This window comes from Mytilus galloprovincialis, chromosome 3, assembly GCF_965363235.1.
Source record: "Mytilus galloprovincialis chromosome 3, xbMytGall1.hap1.1, whole genome shotgun sequence".
In the NCBI taxonomy this organism is placed as follows: Eukaryota; Metazoa; Mollusca; class Bivalvia; order Mytilida; family Mytilidae; genus Mytilus; species Mytilus galloprovincialis.
The window spans coordinates 30945593-30963018 of record NC_134840.1 but is presented as its reverse complement, the minus strand read 5'-3'; the positions used below and the strand labels follow the sequence as shown (position 1 = coordinate 30963018).

The following is a 17426-nucleotide window of genomic DNA, read 5'->3' as shown; positions in this document are numbered from 1 at the left end:
ACATAAACCAGAAAGCAGATAAAAGTACGAATATGGTCAACAATAGACAACTGTGTTTCTCTGATCAGATAATAAAATTATGAAAACCTTGAATTGTCCCTTAAATTTTTTTTTTTTTTTTTACATTTTCTTGTAAATACAATTTCTGCACTACACTTATTGGAGTGTATTTTTTTTATTTTGTGGAGGACACATTTTTGATTGGAATCGTTCAAATTAACAAATATCCACCATTTATCACGACAGAGTTGACGGTATTTAAAAACAATGTGTAAGTTTTAATTGTTGTGTATTGCATACTTTGTTAAAGCACTACTAGAAAGGTATTTATATCTAAATATTGAACCGTTTCACATTTTAATCACTTCTATGCCTTAATTGTTTTAAATCTTTTAATTAAATGCGAACGATACCTGTCGAGTACAGTATACATATTAACTCTTGTTTTCATCCTGTATTGGTAAGATAAAGGTAACTTCAAAGAGAATACCAATAAGGTTCTGGACACACGATCAGATTGGATGAAACACAGGTACCAATCAATACACCTTTCCTGGAAACTAATCATTTGATTACTACTTACTACACAAATCTGGTTTAGTTCTTTGTTGGATGCTAACTCACCTGATTTGAACTATGCAGTATCTAATTTTGCTGTGGATTTTACAACTTTATATTGGTAAGAAACTTTCAAGTTGTTTTTTTTTTATTATATATTTCAGATATCATGAAGAGTAACATAATTATTTTTTGTCTTTGTACAATGTTTACTAATCAGTAATTTTTATTCACTTATAAAGTTTAAGCGATTTGAAATTTTTTCGTCTGAAATCATAAACAATAATAAAAATATCCCTGTTTAACCACAATACAGCACCCTCCACAGATTTTAAAACTAGTTATTTCTTTTTAAAGTCATTCAGATATCTCATAAATTGAAATTTACTAAAAAATGGAAAATAAAATATTTAAAAAAAAGTTTCCCGTTTGAAATAAGAAAATTGATAATATCTAATGGTATGATATTACTTTATTTCATTATTATTTGAAGGTACATAGTTATTGTGAAGTATTTGTGTAGATTTTTTTTTAGATTTAATTAAAAGTCATCAGATACTAAATAGTTAAAGAGCAATATAAATAATATGACCACTTCCATAAGCGGGTGGACACATATCAAACGTCGGTGTTACAATTACTGAATTCTTCCAGTAGGTGATTTTGATAGCCCAGATCTGTTTATTGTCTCGGATATAGAAAGTTTACCGGTAGATGACATGAATAGGCCATGAGGTACTTATACATTTCAAGAGAATAGTTAGAAATATGGTTGTTCCAGTTTTTCTTTTTGCTTTTATTTAATATGTGGTTTACTTATTTTATCATGAATCTTGAACGGTTGCTTTTGAACAGTGTTTAAAACAGGGGCGTAGCTAGAAAGAATTTTTCGGTTTTCGGTCATAGGACGGTTAAAAGAGGAGCTATATGTAGATAAAAATTTATGAATGTAAAACTATTAGTAAATCTTCTGAATATAGTAATACTTAAACAACACATATTTGTGATACAGAATTTACTCAAAATTGTCTAAAATCTGCTCTTCGGGTCTGGGCAGAAACAAACTTCTCTATTACTTTGTCAACATTCACACTGAAATCCCGATGAATATGCAGTAATGCTATGTAACTTTCGTTGTTAATTGTTGATTGTACATTTGTTTTCAATTACATACGTAGTACCGTGACTGATAGATCTCAGGGTCATCATGGCATGGTAGCACTCGCGAGATGTTATAAACCAGCGTACGTGTTCGGCATCGAGCGACCTCCCAATTGAATTCGTCAAAATTACATGCTAGGTCAGTTTCGTATGTTTCAGACAATATTGAGATTTGTTTGTTTGTGATATTTCCTAGAACACGATGAGCTAAGCAGATACGGCACAAAGAAGCGATTTTCTGATAACTTGACGCGACTCCACTCTCCAGTTGCCTTATCATATGGTCTATGAACGCAAAAAATAATGAGACTTTCCAATACTGTTTTGGCGTGGTTGCAGGGTGATTGGCTCCGGTAGTCTGTCAACCACATCGCCTCGGCATATTTTCAACGATATCGAAGGGATCTGATAATTCTAATGCCGATTGGTACATCTCATTCCAAACTGATGAACTGTACACTGTAAAATGTGCTACAAAACTACATATCTTAGACTGAGTATTACAAATTCAAAAGTAAATATCTTGTAAAAGATACAAGAAACCTTCCGATTTTGTCATAATCTCCCAAAATTTTTTTTATTTTGAAACCAAATGTCGTTATTTAATGATATTTCATCAATTAAAAAAGTGACAACATAGGTGTTTCCTTTAACATTCAATTTATAAATTTTTATTTTGACATTTCTTTTTTTGCATGCCGAATCAATGTGCACGCAACTTCGGAGCTACGATCTGTTTCTGAATGAACAGCTTCATCAACACTTGTAACTAGGTTGTCAAACTAATATCCGGGATAGACGGAAAAGACACCAACAGTCTCCGATTCCGATTGACCAACTCATCTCTCTCTCTTTTTTTTTTTTTTTTTTTTTTTTTTTTGTGAAAACGACGTGGATGCACGTGCTGTCGTGCCTCCGGGTAGCTACGCCCCTGTTTAAAAATATGCACCGAATGTAATGACTACAGTATGTACTAGTTTTGTTGTTTCGTCTGATTAAAACGCTTTCTAATTTTACAAAATTTGGCCAGAACCTCTTTCATGATCAGTTGACAGTTTTCAACAATATATCTCTACCGATATTTACTTATTGGCGAAATAGAATCAGATTACACTCTGACGGCTATGTTGAACAGCCAATCCACGACAGTAAGACACAATAGCAATGCTGCTTGCTACAACTTTTGTTATTAGTGATCATCAGACGAAGGTAGACATATTTTTTTTTCATTTTTTTTCATCAAGAGCTTCCAAAACAATATTTTAGAACAACATGACATTAGCAAATTAGAGTTATATTTGTTTATGATTAGAACTATTTTGAAATGTTGTTCTTTCTTGTTTGCCATTAAGACCCCACAAAAGTATAGGCAAATTCATCTAAGATCAACTTTGCATGTGGAAATTTTGACCTTTGTTTGTTAAGGATTTCTAAATGTATCAACGGGAAGTCCATTATCGTTACCTACTAACGAAGATCATACGGGCTTACCAATACAATGTTTGTGTTGTTGCTGCAGTAACATGACGGAATAAGGTAACACTACCCATTTTAAAAAGAGTTTTTCTTTCAGAATAACGTTGAGTGTATTTTATCATTTAAAAGAATAATATACCAATAATATACAATACAGTGCGAATTACGTATGATCATTTCTTAAACATTATGCTGTTGAGCAATGATCTTGCTAAGAAGTCATTGTGATACGACGACAAAACAATATTAAGGTAACTCGGGTGTCTTCCTCCATCTTGAATATTTTGATGTAGCAGTTAACAATTGGTGTAGACCTTTAATGCAATTTAAAATAAATATAAACCTCACCTATAATTTCCAGCATTATTTAAGAAAAAAATAAGTAGAGAGAAAGCTATTGTTTTTCTTTCTCTCCCAATGTAATGACTTTAAAAAGTATACGTTTACTTTGAACAGTATATTGGGAAGGGCATATTAAATCTTAAACGAGAAAAATATTATGCAAATGAACGAGGTGTGTCATATGTTTTTTCATTACGCTATCAATGATAAAAAATAATTTGAATTGCAGATATACTCTTATTAAGTTTGTCAAACATCATGCATCAGTATGATCAAACCTTTTCTCATACAAGTTTTCGTACATAAAGATAAATAGTAGTTTTTCATATTATTTTTCGTTTTTAAAACACAAAATGCAGTAAACAGAATCCAAACATTTTCACAAATAGTGAAACGACTCTCCCCCGATCAATACGTTTGTTCGACAAGAAGTGTCTGGAGAATTTTAATTTCATACATTGAAAACAAAAGTATTTGATGGATGTATTGTCTCTGTTTACTTATATTGACGCCACATTGCTCAATATTTGTTTGGTTTACAAACAATGATTAATGTTGGTTAACATTGACTTTGATTTATTGCAGTTTTAAGTAGCAATTATTATTTGTTTGACCTTTATGAAATATACGCATTTGATGGTATTTCCCCCCTCATGAGCCATATAATTCCAATAAATAGAGTTTTCACAGAAAAAAAAACCAGGATAAACTTTGGATAAAAACAAAACCATTCAAATAAAAGAATTTAAAACAAACATTTTTTTTCTATTTTAAAAGAATGAAATAAGCAATGTTAATCCTGGTATCCATAATGAGTTTATTCTATTATAACCAAATTTCCCTTTGGTATCTTTCGTCCCTCTTTTACATACAGTGATGAGACAAACAATAACAAACCCCAAGGGTGAAATTCTTGAGATAAATATTTTTGTTCTTCGCCCTTAGTTTTCAATTTGTCATCTTTGTCATGAAAGATTAAATATGCCCTGAATGCACATGGTATATTTACATTAGATGTCATCAAGGGATTAACACTATGGTCGCCACAATGTACTGTTTTCTTAGTTATTCTTGAAACAACACTGTACTGTAATATGTTTAGATACATTTATAAGAAAACTCACACGAAACCCTGATTTGTATTTGAATTGCAACTTTATCAGACAAAGTAAACCTGAGGATTTTTCTGTTCCAAATAAGTTAACTTCCTAGTCTGATGTTACAAAACTCATCCCATGATAAAAGGTGATGGAAACATAAGCGGTAATTAAATATCAAAACTTGACGAGCTAATCCTCGAAATACCATGCAAATATATGCTACGTTGCAAATGATTTACTTATAAACAAAATGATTATCAGTGACCCTGTATGAAAGGGAAACCATAACGTAAACTGATTAAACTAAATAATAGCTTACCTTAGCTTAAATAGAACATTTCGCACATTCTTTATTTTTCAAATTTTGGTAGAGGCACTAGGTAGTAAGAGCCTAGAAAAGACACTAAATTACTTTTCTCTTTTTTTTTGGGGGGGGGGGGTTCGTGTAACTCAATCTTTATTCCTCTGTGTACTGTATTGTTACTGGTTTTTTTTCTTCTGATAGTTTTTCGTTTGGCCATGAGGTAATCTGTTTTGTATTGGACTTACGAACACATTTTAATTTTGTATTTTAATGTATTCAATCTGGACACATCAATTAATGTATTTTTTGCATATTTTTCCTTAAATGATTTTTTTGTTTCTGTTACAACATGTTCATCAGCGTATTTAACTTTATTAGTTATTACCATCTTTGATGAATTAGAATACTCAAAATTTTCAATGAACACTTGTCATATTGAATCACATTGGATCTTACTTTGGAATTTTTAAATGCATATTACATACAACGACGGTTTATAGAAGTTGAAATCTCATAAATTCCTTTGGAATGTATAAATCAAAAAGTTAAGATAAAAAACAATTGAAATCGCACGAGGTCCAAACCGTCCTTACCTCAATAAAAAGTAAAATCACAAAAATACTGAACTCAGAGGAAAATCAATTCGGAAAGTCCATAATCACATGGCAAAATCAAATAACGAAACGCATCAAAAACGAATGTGTAGCTGTCAAAATCTAAAAGAATGCCTTGTAAAAAAATGTAGTATATACCTAATATACTAACAATACTAAGAAGACAGTTATGATTGGGAATGAGGTCATACAGTGCCCATTAGTTGTTTTTATTTTAGTTTATTGGTCTCAGGTTTATATCTGACTCATTGACAATTACAATAGATCCATTTTTTCATAAGCAGATGTAATATGGTCACTTAGCACAACAATAAAAATCTTTCATCAGGACAGAGTAATGACTTTGTCTATCTTATTGCCTTTGTTCGCCTTTTCCTTTTTACACATGGACCATTGTTACACTGACTCTTAGGAAAATGTCTATTACAATGTCTAGAACAATTATGTAGATATCATATCATATCAAATACGTATAAATAGGAAATGACGATTAATAGTATGAATAATGCAAAATAAGCAACGAAGAATATTTCTTGAAATCATGTTTCTTTGAAAAGAACTTCTTTGTATAGTTGATTGCTAACGGAAAGGATATTAGAAACTAACTACATAATTCAAATTAATCGCATTTAAAACAGAACATACAATTTTACCTTTTAAACTTTTTCAAAACACTTAGGATCATTTACCCCATCACATAGACGGTATAGGGCGTATTTGGCACACCTTTTCAGAAATATTTGATTTCAATGTTATCTGACTTCGTGTTTTATTTTGACAATACACACGTCTTGTATGTTTGGTGAGGTTTTTTTTTATCAAACAAAACTACAATTCAAAACATGACTTGCTTTTCCGCATATCTACAAAATGTTTAAATAATATTTTGTTAATTGAAACTGCAAGCAACATTTTTTCTTTGTTTTGAAGCTACTAGGAATGAAAAAAGTCATGAGGATAAGAGTGGATAAAATAATCACTTGCACGCCCGGTTTAGATTTGGTGCTGTAAAACAAATATACTAGATTTAGGGAGATCAGAGCACCGACATATTTTTAAACCCACCACATTCTCTATGTGCCAGTCCCAATCCGGGAGCATTTCATTCAGTGGTTGTCGTTTGTAAATCAGGCAGTGTTTAATGTTGTCGTTTGAATTGTTTGACAACTGTCATTTCGGGGCATTTTACAGCTTGATATGCTGTTTGTGTTATGCTCATTGTTAAATGGCAGGCGGTGACATATAAGTGATAGATTCTATGTCATTTTGTCGCTGGAGGGGAGTTGTCTCATATGCAATCATACCACGTCTAATTTTATATAGGAATGTCATTTCACACGACGGGTGATACATGTAGAGCAAGATCTGATTACCCTTCTGAAGCACATGAGATCACCCATCAACCCCCAACTTCTTCTTTGGTGGGGTTCGTCTTGCTTAGCCTTTAGTTGTGTATGTTGTGTCTTCTGTACTATTATTTGTCTGTTTGTTTTTTATTTTTATCCATGGCGTTGTCAGTTTATTTTCAATCTATGAGTTTGACTGTCCTTCTGGTATATTTCGTCCCTCTTTCATCTGATATTGAAAACATCTTATCTCAACGTAATAAATGTATCATCAATATAAAAATCAAGTAGATATGATGATCACTACAAATAAACGTAGTTTTTATTGATAATAACGACTTGAATGAGATATATTATTGGATATCAACAATCATAAGCTGTTTATATTCATACTTCTAAATTATGAATTTCTGGATACCTTTTGGTTATTTGAGTTGTTGATGGTCGACTCATTTACCAATATCTGCTTATCTTTTTTTATACATGAAAATTAAAATCAAATGATGACAATTTTTTACCTCATTTTTTCTTTTCATTGCTGGCTAAATTCTGGCACACAAAAATTAACGACGTTTCACTAATAGTAGTATCAGATGGTATCTGTATTTGTAATTTTATAAACAACCAATATTGTATATAGCAGTAATTATTCGTCAGTCACACGACTTTGAAATATATGTTACTGCTCCCCATTCATTGGATATCAGATTAATGCAATAATAATTTCTTTAAAATATGTTTGAGTAAGAAATCATATTTCTCTAGAGCTTATAATTGCATAAGTAATTTTCAAAGAACATGCAATTTGTTTGATTAATGAATTATTTCAAAGTATTCCATTGTTGATGTAAAATATCTACTGATATGGTGGGATTATTGATTGCCAAAGAAAACAAAATATCAAAGAAAGAACAAATTATGAGACCGTTAAAACACAGCACAGGCGTGGAGAAATATACCAAAGGGAAATTCAAACCCATAAGTAGAAAATAAACTGACAATATCATGGCTAAATAAAAGCAACAGTACTGTAGTTTATCACTGTTTAATAGTCATGAATCGATAAAGCGTAACCAAATCCGGTCACAATCCAAAACCGAGAGAAACTACTAGTATAATAAAAACACACCAACTACTAGTATAATAGAAACACACCAACTACTAGTATAATAGAAACACACCAACTACTAGTATAATAAAAACACACCAACTACTAGTATAATAAAAACACACCACCTACTAGTATAACAGAAAAACAACGGAATAATAGAAACCCTGAGCTGCAACAAAAACAAACGCCAACATACATAGAAAGTAGAAAAGTAACAGACAAAGATACATACAACAATACACAAAACAGAACATAGAAAACTGAAAACACGAACCCCATTCAGTATGAAAGAAAAATGTACTCACCTCTACATATTAAGAATAAAATGCATTTCCTTATAACTGTTTTATGGTTTATGCAAATATATATCATTAATACAAAACGTACTTTCCTTGTTAAAATTTGGAGTTAATATTCAAATTTCGAATTCAGAATTTATTTGTACATAACGATTTATCTTGTAGTTTTCACACATGAATTTCTTCGCTAGATAACTAAATCTTGGGACATTTATTTTATAGAACAACATCGGATATGTTTTAGTGATTAACGGTGTTGTAGATATAGTTCATTATAGATTTATGTTCAAATAAAGTTAACATTCAGTAATCATTCGAAGGACAAATGTATTGGATATCGAAGTAAAATAAGTGTTATAACATACAGCTTTATATTGCATGGGTTGTCAAATTCGCCACAAGACGGATACCTCTAACTTAATAAACTCATCATAGATACCAGGATTGAAATTTGTATTTGCGACTGACGCGCGTTTCGACTTCAAAATACAGAATCATCTGTGACGCACGAACAAAAAAAGTTGAAAACGGCCAAATGAAGTACGAAGTAGAAGAAGGTTGACAAAACAATAAATTCCAAAGTCCTAAAAAAAAATGTCAAATAAAACTAAAGTAATCACTATACTAAAAAATCGCAAAAATTTAATGTTAAAAGTAAAATCACAAAAATACTGAATTTCGAGGAAAATTCTAAACGGAAAGTCCCTAATTAAATGGCAAAATAAAATGCTCAAACAGATCCAATGAATGTAAAACAACTGTCATATTCCTGACTTAGTACAGGCATTTTCTTAAGGTATAAATGCTTACTTATGAAGTAATTAGAAATTAACTGTTGACCAAATGCAAAATTAAAAAATGATTAAAGTCAAAAACAATAAATTGTATAGAGATTTTAAACGAAAATCATGAATATCACTTTTTCAAAAAAAAACTTTTGTAAATTTATATCAGTTATTTATTGAATAGATCTGTGCACATGATATGAAATTAAAATGACATGCTTATCAAATATGAATATTTGATAGTTGTCGACCAACTCTTTATGCTTTTAAATGACATCTCGATCGGGATTTCGTGTTTTTAAGCCCAGGATTTCGGGATCGGAACCCCTCCTATCCCCCTCATTGAATACCTTTTTCAAATTATTGATGGCTACGTTTTCTTCTTTGTCCTTTTTTAAAATTTGTATTTCGTCAATTTCAATATACACGTTTTTCCTCTTTGTATCAATTGATAAAGTATTATATAAAAAAAAAACTAAGTATAAATAAAACGACGGTTTTTTTTCATGATTGAAAAAACTGATGACGACATCGTGACCTTGGTATATGTGAATATTAAACAAAGGACAAAGATGGATTCATGACAAATTTGTGTTATGGTGATGGTGATGTGTTTGTAGATCTTACTTTACTAAACATTCTTGCTGCTTACAATTATCACTATCTATAATGAACTTAACCCAGTAGTATCAGTGGAAAATGTTAGTGAAAATCTAAAATTTTATGAAAATTGTTAAATATTGACTATGAAGGATAATAACTCCTTAGGGGGTCAATTGACCATTTTGGTCATGTTGAATTTTTTTGGGTCACTTTGCTATACATTATTGCTGTTTACAGTTTATCTTTATCTATAATAATATTCAAGATAATAACCAAAAACAGCAAAATTTCCTTAAAATTACCAATTCAGGGACAGCAACCTAACAACCGGTTATCCGACTCATCTGAAAATTCCAGGGCAGATAGATCTTGACCTGATCAACAATTTTACTCCCTGTCAGATTTGCTTTAAATGCTTTGGTTTTTGAGTTATAAGCCAAAAACTGCATTTTACCCCTATGTTCTATTTTAGCCATGGTGACCATCTTGGTTGGTTGGTTGAGTTATTGGACACTTTTTTAAAACTAGATACCCCAATAATGATTGTGGCTAAGTTTGGTTAAAGTTGGCCAAATAGTTTCAGAGGAGAAGATTTTTCTAAAAGATTACTATGATTTACGAAAAATGGTTAAAAATTGACACTAAAGGGCAATAACTCCTAAAGAGGTCAACTGACCATTTTGGTCATGCTGACCTATTTGTAAATCTTACTTTGCTGAGCATTATTGCTGTTTATAGTTTATCTCTATCTATAATAATATTGAAGATAATACCAAAAACAGCAAAATTTTCTTAAAATTACCAGTTCAGGGGCAGCAACCAAACAACCAGTTATCCAATTCATCTGAAAATTCCAGGGCAGATAGATCTTGACCTGATCAACAATTTACCCCACATCAGATTTGCTCTAAATGTTTTGGTTTTTGAGTTATAAGCCAAAAACTGCATCTTACCCCTATGTTCTATTTTAGCCATGGTGGCCATCTTGGTTGGTTGGTTGAGTTACCGGACACTTTTTTAAAACTAGATAACCCCAATAATGATTGTGGCTAAGTTTGGTAAAAGTTGGCCAAATAGTTTCAGAGGAGAAGAATTTCTAAAAGATTACTATGATTTACGAAAAATGGTTAAAATTGACACTAAAGGGCAATAACTCCTAAAGGGGTCAACTGACCATTTTGGTCATGTTAACTTATTTGCAAATCTTACTTTGCTGAACATTATTGCTGTTTACAGTTTATCTCTATCTATAATAATATTGAAGATAATAGCCAAAAACAGCAAAATTTTCTTAAAATTACCAATTCAGGCAGCAACCTAACAACAGGTTGTCCGATTCATCTGAAAATTGCAGGGCAGATAGATCTTGACCTGATAAACAATTTTACCCCACATCAGATTGCTCTAAATGTTTTGGTTTTTGAGTTATAAGCCGAAAACTGCATTTTACTCCTATATTCTATTTTTAGCCATGGCGGCCATCTTGGTTGGTTGGCCGAGTCACCGGACACATTCTTTAAACTCGATACCCCAATGATGATTGTGGCCAAGTTTGGTTAAATTTGGCCCAGAAGTTTCAAAGGAGATTTTTGAGTGATGAGAAAAGCTCAATGATCAATTTTTTTCAATATTTCCTTACATGATTGTTTATTCTTATGATCAATAAAACAATATCGGGATTTTATTAAGAAGACTATATTTACATCATAAAAATACAGCTCATAGCATGAGAGCTAGTATTCATATCCTTTCATTGTACATTTAGTTTTTAAAGATTGCTGGGAGAATGCACATAAGCATTTCCCCTCATTAAAAAATCAATAACGGGATTTTAACTGATACGGACACAGATAAAGGTTACTAGTATTGAATATGATATTCATAAACAAATTCATAATACTGTTTAGAAAACTATGATTTAAAATATAAACACTAACAAAGATATGCTCTTGCTATTTCTTAAACAATACAGTGTTCCCTTTTTACACTAAATAACACTCACCACTGATTAGGTAGATACCGAGGGCAACACGAAGGATGCAACTAGTAGAGAGGGATATGATTACCCTTCCGTGGCACATGACATCAAACCAGTTAGTGCTAAGGGTTCATGTTGCTCAGAGTTTAAGTTTTCGATGTTTAGTTGTCAGCAGACATTTCTGTCTTTTCGCTGTCCTCCGTTATTTTGCTATTGCGTTGTCATTTTATCTTGACGAATGAGATTTTTCTCTTTTTATCCAATGCATAAATTTTATTTAATTAGAAAGGTAGATCATCACTTCAAAATAACATTGTCATTTTAACTCATCTTTACGATTTTATTCATTATCTCAAGATATCTGTATCTTTCCAAAATTGGAGTGGTCAATCTATTATGTTTGAATGTTTGAGAGAAAGGAATGGTAGAAATTTCTATGAATTAAATTTTACTGACATCATCACGAGATTGATGACCATTACGGAATATCCGTTTCAAAGAAAAAATCGGATATGTTCCCTATGTCGTAACTACAATCCCCTTCCTTTTCCACGAATGTGACCTACAAATTAGATTATTTACTGGGTTTGTAATAACATGATCAACATGACGGGTTCCACATGTGAAGCAGGGTCTGCTTACACTTCCGAAGCACCTGAGATCAAATCCAGTTTTTGGTGGGATTCGTTGTTTCTTGTGTACTATTGTTTGGCAGTCTTTTTATTTTTTAGCCATGGCGTTGTCTTTTTTTTTTTTCGATCTTTGAGTTTGAATGTCCCTTAAGTGAATTTGCACCTTTTCTATGCTCTTCTCATCTCATATTTGTTTCCCATAAACTTAGCATACAGCTAGCAGATTTAAAGTGTAACTTCAAAATAAGTAGTTTGAAATCGATGAAATGTCTTTAAAGAAAGTAGAAGAAAATACGTATCACGTGTATACAACATATTGACAATTACATTTATTGATACTATTAATTGTCTAATATATATATGTCAAATCGTCATTGCAACCGATTTCATTGACTTACTGATCTGTTTGAACAAAACTTTACGACAAAAGAGATGATTTCAGCTTCCAAATTGTGTGAATTTTCATTTTTAAACCTAGAGTTCCAAATGATGAAGTTGAAATCATCACTTAGTAAATTTTACGGACGCCATCACGAGTTGGTTGACCGTTATGGAATATCCGTTTCACAGATGATATCGGATATGTTCCTAATGTCGTAACAACAATCCCGTTCCCTTTTCACGAATGTGACCTACCGAATCAGACTATTTACCCTTATTTGTGACATTTTTACCTCTTGTTTTTGTTGTTTTGTTCACACATCGTTGTCAGTATAATGGAATTTGATGCGACTGTCATAGAAGTGAGCTAGCTTTAAAACCAGGTTCAATCCACCATTTTCTACATAAGAAAATGCCTGTACCAAGTCAGGAATATGACATTTGTTATCCATTCGTTTGATTTGTTTGAACTTTTGATTTTTCCATTTGATTGGGGACTTTCCTTTTTGAATTTTCCTTGGAGTTCAATATTTTTGTGATTTTACTTTTTACTAACATTATTATCATTATCTTCGTTTTTCTGTTTTTTTCTGTCAGAAAAAAATAGTAACAAGTTAAAAGCCAATTGTTAAGGTCTTTCCACTAGTTAATATCTATTTTGATATTGAAATATTAAAAATCAGTCTAAAATGTCAGTTCATATGGCTTTATGATGTATAGATATGAATTTGAAGCAAAGGTCAAAATCTAGAACGTCATATTGACCTATGACCTTGACCTCAATTTCAAGGTCACAAACTGAGGAGCTCAAATCAAAAGACCCTAGGTCTTTAATATGTATGGTTAATAAGTTATATCACTTTACACATAATTCTAGATATGATAGGGGCAAAAACTCCCATTCATTGTCTACACACCCTTTCAACTAAAATTATTAAGTTACGACATGTCGCAACTAACAATTTAGTCAAAATAATTTGTCGATATCTTATACGGTTTCTGGAAATGAGTGGAAATAAGCCTAATTCAAAAATTAGAATATGACCTTGACCTTTGACCTTGACCTAATTTTCATTTTTTTGGACCAAGGACCTCAAATCAAAAGATCCTAGGTCTCTATCACTTATGGTGTTCCAGATTAAAATACATTTCAAAATTTCAAATACAAAAGGGGAAATAACTCTCATATGGAGCGCTTATATTGCTTCGGTCGAAATTGGACAAATCATGCAAAGGATATAACGAGCAATTTTATAAAATAAATTTGTTCTAATCTTTTACGGTTGCGAATGAGTCGTGGACACAAGGAAAACAGTGTTTGAGGAGATAACTCCTACAAAGAAAAGTATTCGGTTACACAGGGTAAATTTCAAAAGCGCATAAACTGTTCGATATCATATACCAAATATCTAAGCGACATATTGCGAAACAAATATTTATCGCAAGAACAAAATTAGGCGGAAGAAAAAAAAATAATCAGAAGAAAAACCTAAATATAAATTTTTCTGATGTCTAAACACTACGAAATTCGCTGTTTTTATTCGAAAATAATGTTTTTCAAATATCCAATTTGCTTTAATAAGAACAAAATGTTTAAAAAAAAAAGCTACCTAATTGGTGTTTCTTTATGAACACGATGTAAACTTAAACATTAAATTGATTTTTATCACTAAAAGCCACTGAAATAAGGATAAAACTTTGTTGATGAAGCATGCAGGTATCGATATTTAACATACTCTAAACAATTTACTAACTTGCTATAGCATCCCCTTTAGATAGAATCAGACATTTGTTATTATTTTCTGAATTTCAATGGTATGGGTAGTATTCTGACCTAACAAATCTATAGAATTGTTACGGTTTAATTACATAATAATAGCATCCTAATAGATTATTAATTATTTAATATTCTCTGAAATTTCAGTTTTATTTAAAGGTTATGTACAATAACTATTATGTTAGTATATTTGAATTGTTAGATATAGCTTATGTGTTTCATTTATTGATCATATTTTGGTTAAGTAATTCAACTTGTTCCTAATTTATTTATATTTAGTTTTCCTAGCATATAAAACTAAATTGTCAGTAGTAATTTACATTGAAACATTATTAAAATTACCTAAAATTTTGCAAGCGTTATTTTTTACAATGTAGTAGATAAATGAAAGTGTTATAAACGGGTCAGAAGCTGTCTAATTCATGTTCACCGATTTGACTCAATTTCTTATATTTGATGTATAACATACAAAACATATCCAAATTAGAATAAGTCTAAAAATAAACAGTTGAGAAAGCAAGTACTCGATAATATATATCAGAATTTTATGTTTTGTGTTTTTTTTTTTATTCTAGACACCATCTTATAAACTATCAAGATGATCTCGTAATACTGCCGATTTTCACATAACCCGATATAAACATAGACATAAATATAAATAGATTGTGACCTCGTGAAACTGTATTTTTATAGGTCTGTTTGATTTCATGTTGTAGATTAAGCCTCAGTCACACCTTACCGGATAGCGCGACCAGACGCCTAACGGATGGAAATAGATGACAAAATTGTTATCCTTTGGGAGTCCGTTGATGTACTGACCAAATAAAACGGACGCGTAACGAATGCAAAACGGACACACACCGGATATGCAACGTACGAGAAACGGAAACGTAACGGACAGAACGGATGTCGAACGTACATCCAACGGGCGAGTACCACATAAAACGGACACCTAACGGAATCGTACCGGATAAAACGGATGAACAAGATATATATATACGGAAAAATTAAAGGCGACAATGATAGCCATGATAATACATGTAAATCGCATAAATATTCAAATGTTTCTGTGTAACTGAATTTGGTTTGTTCTTCAAAATGCCGCCAAAGGGAAGTATATAAAAAAGAAGATGTCTGGCCTTGATAAGATCTGCGTGATTGTGAAGACGTGCCCTTACTCTAAGATCGATTATGAATAATAAGAATTCATAAACCTTTAAGAAATCTGACATACCAATAATTGGGATTTCTGACACGAAACTTTCAATAGGCAGTTATCCGTTTCAGATCCGTTCATCATCCGTTTTATCCGTTAAACGTCCGGTAGAAGTCCGTTTCACATTCGTTCAACATCCGTTTTATCCGTTAAACGTCCGGTAGAAGTCTGTTGGTGGATTTATCTGCCAGACCTCCAACGGATGTATAACGGACACGTAACGGATACAAAACGGAAACGAAAAGGACGAGTACCGTACAAAACGGACGCCTACCGGACGTTCAACGGACATTTTATCCGTTGGACGTCCGTTCAAAGTTTGAATATGCTCAAAATTTTCAAACGGACAGAACGCACGTCGACGGATAAAACGTACGCTAAACGTACATGAAACGGATATGGACGGACGTCTAACGGATAAAAACGGACGTCTAACAGACATGAACGGATTGAACAAAGTTATCCATTAGTCGTCCCTTCGAGCTATCCGGTAAGGTGTGACCGAGGCTTAAAAAAAAAAGAGCAAACGTTTTTACCTGTATTAGAATGATTTTTTGTGGATCGAATCAGTCAATGAAATGGTTAACCATTTTTCACTTTCAATATTGACATTATTTTCCTATAATGACTGAACACAATTTATGCATGCGTAACCAATCTCTATCTAATAGGTTAAATTGAAAAACACTTTGAATACGGTTTAATTGAGGTCGCTTATTCGCTTGCAAGTGAAAAACTCATCTGCAATTTTTCTTTGCTAGTTTTGACAACATTGTGTCAAATTGGCTTCTAAAACGAAATATTATTTTACTATTTCAATTTTTTTAATGATTTAACCAAACGAAATCATATTCTAATTATTATTCATATATCGTTCTAGTACCCCTTTAAAAATCTGTAAATATTTGTAATTGATGAAATATTTATTTTGGGGGGTTCAATATATCTAAACCAGTATTAGGTTTAAGGACAAGAATATGTCCAACATTAAGCATTTATTTTATATCGCATTGAGAAAATAATGAATAAGGAGATGTGGTATGATTGAGATATACTAATAAAAAGATGTGGACAGCTATCTATATTACACCAAACATTTACATCAGGTACAAACATCTACAGTTCTCGCTCATCAATTCAGACCAAGGTATATTTAAAACATTGAAAGAGCAACTTACTGATCTCGTTTACTGTTCAAATAAAATTACATCTGAAACGTTTTATTGGGCTACTGTTAATTACTCAATAATTTAAATGTCAAATTTCCGTTAGATTTCCGTTGGCATCATTGTTTTGAGATAGATACCACTGTACCACTTACACAAATTATTAATTAACTAATAATCAATACTTGAAAATAGGTTCTGAAATGTGTAGCATTGAATGGAGAAGAAGAACTCAATGCAAGCTCAATTATATTTGCCTGTTGATAGAACAAATTGAAAATGTCTTCTTTTTATTTGTAAAGTTAATGAATTTAATGAAAGTAACATTTGAATATTGAATTCCCCTTTTGCATTGTACAAGATGTATTCCAAGTTGCTTTATATGTTTACTTTTATACTTCTACTTTGTCTGCAGTTATGACGTACTCATCATTGAAATACCATCTCGAATGTCAAAAATGTCATTTGTTCATTTTCGATTGGTTTATTGAACTTGTAAATAACTTGATCATCTGTTTCAGAAAACTTTTAGGTTAATTTAAAAGTCAAACTGTCATATGGACAAATAGTCAAAGAG

General features: G+C 31.7%; 1 protein-coding gene across 1 annotated transcript in view; it reads left to right on the top strand.

Moving 5' to 3' along the window:
• Positions 1-600: 600 nt before the first annotated feature.
• LOC143067691 (uncharacterized) overlaps positions 601-17426 on the top strand; it is a 42416-nt gene continuing 25590 nt past the window's right edge. Inside the window, exon 1 of the mRNA XM_076241147.1 lies at positions 601-679. Coding sequence (XP_076097262.1) covers positions 637-679 — 43 coding nt within the window. The 5' untranslated portion in view covers positions 601-636. The remainder of the gene's footprint in view (positions 680-17426) is intronic.